This window comes from Neophocaena asiaeorientalis, unplaced genomic scaffold (genome assembly GCF_003031525.2).
Source record: "Neophocaena asiaeorientalis asiaeorientalis breed wild unplaced genomic scaffold, Neophocaena_asiaeorientalis_V1.1 scaffold116, whole genome shotgun sequence".
Lineage (NCBI taxonomy): Eukaryota > Metazoa > Chordata > Mammalia > Artiodactyla > Phocoenidae > Neophocaena > Neophocaena asiaeorientalis.
The window spans coordinates 9217863-9224662 of record NW_020174561.1 but is presented as its reverse complement, the minus strand read 5'-3'; the positions used below and the strand labels follow the sequence as shown (position 1 = coordinate 9224662).

The following is a 6800-nucleotide window of genomic DNA, read 5'->3' as shown; positions in this document are numbered from 1 at the left end:
TATATATATATATATATATATATGTCATCTACAAAGATTTAATATAAAAATAGCTTTGGCAATAAATATTTTCAATTATTCTCATAATGCAGAAGAAGAAAGTGAAATAAAGAGAAGTGACTTGCACAGTACCTAGCTGACAACTTGGGTTAATACCAAGATCCATATTCTTTCCCTCCCTGCCTCTCAGGTGTGCCTCACTGCACTGCCTCACTATCATGTTGCCTCTTGATATGTGAATTGTGTCTCACTCAACTTTTAGTTTCCTATAGTGCACGTATTGTGCTTTGCATATAATAACTATTGAATAAATATTTGGTCAGTTGAACTGCTTGGGGTTATATCTTGATCTTGATTTATCAATGATTGTTGATTGGCCAACAGCAGATACTTCTTTATATAAGTACAAATAGGCCAGTAGTATATATCTTTTACTCCGTATATCAAAAGCAAATTCCCAATAGTCACTGTCACCAGTTTGCATGGAATAAGCAATCTATGCAACCTCTACAAAACAAGTAAGATAATTTGACAAAGAGAATGTTTCAATATACAATTTCAATGAAGTAAGTACCACATACAAGGAAGAGAAGATTGCAGGAAATTAATATCATTTCCTCAAACCCAGAAGTTGAATACTAGTTAAGAAAATAGTAACCTCGTGCTGTGGAATTAGATGGGGAAACTTAGCATTAATAACATTTATATAGATAATTTGTTAGATTTCCTATAAATATGCTGCTTGAAACCTGAAGAGAGAAGAGGGAGAAAGAATTGTCACTTCATTCTAAAAAACGAACGAACAAACAGCCAAAAAACAAACAAAAAAATCCACCAAAAAAACCCTATATTTTAAACCTCATTTGATCTTTGTCTAATAGTGGTATTAATGACTTGTTATAAAGTGGAGGTCCTTTGTACGAGAGAAAAGGAGGAAAGAGATAATTCTCCTTTTTGTAGTCTATTTGGAAGTTAATAAAGAAAAGAGGGATGCTTTGTCTAATTTTTTTCTTAAAGTTTTAAATTTAAAATGTCCATTGTTAATATTAATACAACTTAGCCCACTGATTTACTGATGGACAGTATCTAGTCAGAATTCACTTTCTTTAAATGCAATGTTTAACAATTAAATCACAATCTTTCATATTTTTTCTCATGTTTTCTAAAAGGTCTAAAACCATAAACAAACCAACAACAACCCTTCAAACTGTATAGAAAGAGCTTGCACACCCTTTACAGATTCATTTCTAGAGATTAATAAATGAACAATGAGAAGGCAACAGTAATCAAATAGGAGATAAGATAACTCTTCACTGCATATTATTCCAGGAATTTGTGATTTCAACACAGAAATCTGTCTACATGCCTTAAAGTAGTGTGAGGCTCTTCTACCTTTCTTCAGTTCATCTTTAACCTTTGGTTATTGGCTCAGAAGTAAAGTTATATTTTTGTTGTTATAATTTTTTTCTTTCCTCTATAAGGTGTAGAGCCTCTGAATCTGATAGCTGTTAGTCATGGTAAAATAGTTAAAATTTAGCCATGAACTTATGAGGGTATTATGATATGTTGTGCTTCAAACGGAAATCTGAAGATTTCACAGAAAATGCTATAGCAGACTAGATATATAATTAGATGGTGTTTATAGAGATTAGGTAGGTAAGTAGATAGATAGATAGACAGATAGAATAGTACACGTCCTATTATCTTCCTCAATAAAATTATGTATCTTTTTTCTGCCCCAATAAATATTTTTTTTAATATTTATCTATCTTGTACCTGTTTCAAAAGTGCAGAAGAAAACACCACTTATTAATCAAATGGAATTTCTTGTTTTACCATCATATGCTATTATTGATTTTAATCTCATTGACCTCCTCAGGTCTGGAAACACTTACTGTTCTTTGCATTAGCAGAGGAGAGTCTGTTCCTTCCTCTTTAAAACTTGATTCCGTACCGATTATATCCTCAATAACGTCCTCCATCTAGCAAAATATAATACATTTAGAATATTGTGCATAATGATAAAAGTTGCACGTCAGCCTGAGTTCAGAGAGAAAAATTTTAGCAATCTTTAAAAGTTTTTTTAGAATATTTAGATTATATGTGTATCAAAACGCAGAATATTTTAGAACTTAAAATGAAGTAATCCTGACACTCTGATCTGTGTTGCTTTTCCTTGCATTAGCTTACGCCAGCTGGCAGGTGATGGCTGGGCAAATCACCCTGGGTTAGTCCTTTGGAAATTAGTATCTGCATAAATAGAGTGATTATCATGAATACCTTGAGCCAGAGCTCGGATACTTAGCTTGTAGAGAGATGACTTCCTACAAATTTTATTTTTCTTTTAAAATGTTTTGATAGGGGGCTTCCCTGGTGGCGCAGTCGTTGAGAGTCCGCCTGCCGATGCAGGGGACATGGGTTCGTGCCCCGGTCCGGGAAGATCCCACATGTCACGGAGTGGCTGGGCCCGTGAGCCATGGCCGCTGAGCCTGCGCGTCTGGAGCCTGTGCTCCACAACGGGAGAGGCCACAACAGTGGGAGGCCCGCGTACCACACACACAAAAAAAAAATACACACACACACACATATACACACACGTGGCCATTGGGTACCATATTCCAGAGTGTGGCTCTAGGCCCTGTTCTGGACTTTAGATGTTATTCCATGTGCACTGAGAGATCTCTAAAGGATCTAGGAAAATAAATATACATGTTTTCTTTCTTTTGGTTAGTCCACTTTCTGAAAGTTTTCAAGTATATTATTGATTGTTACCAAACTCAAATTTTAATTTCATGACATTTTTCTTATTACTACTCCACCATTAAATGGACAACAAATTTGTATTGAACAGATGTGAAGAAAACCTGAGGGAAGAAGGATGCTAAACACAATTCATGGTAAATGGTTTACTTTGGAGTATTTCTGATAGTTTCAATAAAAATTACACATGTCATTTGTCCCTTTTCTTTCTGGAAGCTTACATCATAAATTACTCAGTCTGCTGCATCTCTCATTTTTTCCTTTTACCTATAAACATACTCAGGTTTCTTCTATTCCAGAAGGAAACCCTTCTTTCCTACATGTCAAAGTTCATCCTCCTTGGAGACTCTACTTTTGCCTCTAACACTTCTATCCATAATTTCTGTCATCCACCTACATGACTATCTTTTCCCCTAATTTGTTGGAGTTGCTGTCTCTTCCATTATTCTAAATTGACTTTAAAATCTAAACCAAAACTTTGCTTCACAGCTTCCAGGAATCTTCATAATTAATCACCTTGGAATCCAGTTGCTACTTTAAGAAAGACAACAAACACATCATTTTATATCAGATGAAACAGAATGAACAGATTAGACAAAAGAAGAATTACAAATCAGCAGAATAAGTGTCCTCAAAGTGATAAATGAAGACGATGAAATACAAAGGAAGAACACAATATTTTGACTAAAATAAAAATGGAAATAATAGTTATGAAAAGAATGAGGCTCAAGGACAAAGGAAAAGATTATAAGAAAAGGTCTACAAAAGACTAAGAATCAAGCTTTTCAACAACCCTGGGTGCAAGAAAACAATGGGATAACATTTGAAGTGTTAAAGGTAAAGAATTTTGAACCTAGACATTTATAACCAATAAAATATCCTTTAAGTATGTGCATGAAATAAAGCTTTTTTTAGACATAAAAACTCAGAAGTTTTAGGGCAAAAAGACCTTCGGAAAACACTCTTTCAGGAAATACACTAGTCAGATAATAAATAAAACTATGAAATCAATACAAAATATAAGAATGAGGAAGTAACAGTAAAATGTTTGTGGTCTAAATAAGAAGAATGTATGTGTGTGTATTCATTCTAAAAATATCAATTCAGAAAGATAGGTGAGAACAAGAAGGAGAAGACCATACTCAGATAGACTTTTACTTAAGGGTATGACATAGATATTGTTAAACAATGACATAGATAAAGAAGAAATATAGCTATGTATCTTAAGTTAGGTGTAACCAAAAAGAGAGAGAGAGAAATTTAACCTATCCAATAGAGGATAGAAAAAAGATGGCAAATAAGGAAACAGAAAGCATAGTAATTAAAAAAAAACGTGAAAAAAGGTAAGTATTAAATCCTAATGGTAAAGTAATTACAAGAATGTAAATGAGTTAACATAGTGCTCGAGAAATTATCATTCAAATTGGATTTTTCAAAGGTATTGTAATACTTTGTCTATAAGGGACACATTTAAAATAAAACAATAGAGAAAGCAGAAAATAAAGTGCAAAGATGTACCACAAAAATGACCAAAAGGAAAGCAACAGTAGCAATGTTAATATTAGACCATATAAAATTCAAGATCAAATGTTAAAGGAAAAATAATTTTAAAATAATACCAAATGACCATGAAACCTAAAAAAACCTAAAAATCTCTGTAGCAACAGCTGTCAGAAATCTATGAAAAATAAATTCAATTGTAGTTGAATATTTTAGCTCACCACTCTCAAAGTCATAAATCTGAATTTAGCCTTCTCTTCACCTATTCTCTAGGTCATGCCTGGGTCCTATCACCTTCTAGTCTATACCACTCCATTTCTGAAATTTTAAATTCAATTATCTCACTCATCAAATGCAATATTCCATTTAGATCCAATTTAGACCCCCTATGGCAAATCAACTGAACAATTTTCATTATGACTCTCTACACTTTTACCCTATTATCTTTCTGCCCAACCACCCCTAACTCCCCAGGAGTTCTATCTCTCTACTTCCTGTTAACTCTGAATTCAAAGTAGAATGGTTCTTGCTCACCATCTTACTGAAATTCCTTTTGTTGCTATTTTCTTTGACTGCTTGACTGATAAATTCAATAGATATTTTTCAGTCCTTATTTTACTAGACTCAGTCACTACATTTGAGTGTGTGGGTCATTTCCTCCTTCTTTAAACCAGTTCCTTCAGTGGCACCACACTAGTTATCTTTTTACTTTACCTTTACAGTCCTTTTCCTCTGACCACCCCTTAAATGTGGGTGATCTCCTCAATCCCACCCTTGGTTTCCTACTCTCCTCATTGTTTTCATGTTCTTCAGGAGCTTTCTTCCTCATTCAAATTTTCAAGTACTACCCATAGGCTGACAAATGCACAAATACCAACATAAGGAATTAAGGATCATAAAAAATCAGGTAAATATGACACCACCAAAGGAAACTAATTAAACTCCAATAACTGACCCTAAAGAAATGGAGATCTATGAACTGTCAGATAAAGAATTCAGAATAATCCTTTTAAGGAAGTTTAGTGACCTACAAGAAAACATAGACAGATAACTAAACAAAATTAAGAAATAGAATAATCTATTATTAATAACCCAATATTAAAAAAAGTATAAATTTTAACAGCAATAACCTAAAGTGTGATGGGGAGAAGAAGTAAAAGTGTAAAGAATACAAATTCTATTGAAGTTAACTTGCTATCAATTTAAAATAGGGTGTTATAAGTTTAAGTTATTTTATGTAAGCCTCATGATAACCACAGGAAAATCTTATAGTATTGTAATTACGCAAAAGAACTCAATAAAGAAGTCAAAGCATATTGATACCAAAAGGCAGAATACAAAAAATGATAGCAGGATAAGAAACAGGGAATGATGGGGCTACAAAATAACCAGAAAACAACTAAAAACATTTTATTGTAGTGAGCCCTTATCTATCAGTAATTACTTTAAATATAAATGAATTAAATTCTCCAATTCAAAGACATAGTATGGATGAATGGATTAAAAATAGAAGATCCAAAATGTGCTGTCTACAGGAGACTCACTTTCACCTTAAATACACAAATAGACTGAGAGTGAAGGGATGGAAAAAGACATTTCAAGCAGTGGTAACCAAAAGAAAGCAGGGGTAGACAGCTTATATTGCTTACATCAGACAAAACAGACTAAACTAAAAATGGTAAAAAGAGACAAAGAAGGTCATTATATAATGATACAGGGGTAAATGCATCAAAAAGATGTAACTATTTATGAGTCCAACATCACAGCACCTAAGTATATAAAGAAAAAACTAACAGAGCTAAAGAGAAAAATAAAGGGTATAGTTACTATAAACAATAATAGTTGAAGACTTTTTTACCCCACTCTCAACAATGGATAGATCATCCACACAGAGAATCAATAAGGAAACAGTGGATTTGATCAACACTATAGATTTCCTGGACCTAAAAGATACATAAAGAACATTCTATCCATTGACAGCAGAATACACATGTGTCTCAAGTATACATGTGACATTTTCTAGGATAGACCATATGTTAGACCACAAAACAAGTCTTAACAAATTCAAGAAGAATGGAATAAGACTGTCTTTGCTAATCACAATGGCATGAAACTAGAAATCAACAACAAGAGGAAACTAGAAAATTTACAAACACATTGAAATTACACAACACTCTCCTGAACATTCAATGGATCAAAGAGGAAATTAAAAGGGAAATAAAAAAGTTTATTAAGACAAACAAAAATAGAGACACGACAAACCAGAACTTACGGGATACAGCAAAAGCAGGCCTTGAAGGCATTATGCTAAGTGAAGGAAGTCAGACAAAGAAAGACAAATACTGCATGATCTCACTTATATGTGGAAACTAAAGCAAAAACAAAAAAACCTCGTAGAAGAAGAGATCAGAGGGGCTTCCATGGTGACGCAGTGGTTGAGAGTCCGCCTGCCGATGCAGGGGACGGGGGTTTGTGCCCTGGTCCGGGAAGATCCCACATGCCGCGGAGCGGCTGGGCCCGTGAGCCATGGCTGCTGAGCC

The 6800-nt window shown here is 33.9% G+C and overlaps 1 protein-coding gene across 3 annotated transcripts in view; it reads right to left on the bottom strand.

The window, feature by feature from the left end:
- Positions 1-6800, bottom strand: part of TFEC (transcription factor EC) — a 76247-nt gene that overhangs the window by 37160 nt on the left and 32287 nt on the right. For 2 of the 3 annotated variants that reach the window (XR_003004909.1, XM_024757821.1), the window contains exon 3: positions 1896-1982. The exons of the other annotated variant lie outside the window; for it this stretch is intronic. Coding sequence is in view for 1 of the 2 variants with exons in the window: in XM_024757821.1 (XP_024613589.1) it covers positions 1896-1982 (87 nt within the window). In the remaining variant the exon portion in view is untranslated. The remainder of the gene's footprint in view (positions 1-1895; positions 1983-6800) is intronic. 3 annotated transcript variants of the gene reach the window in all.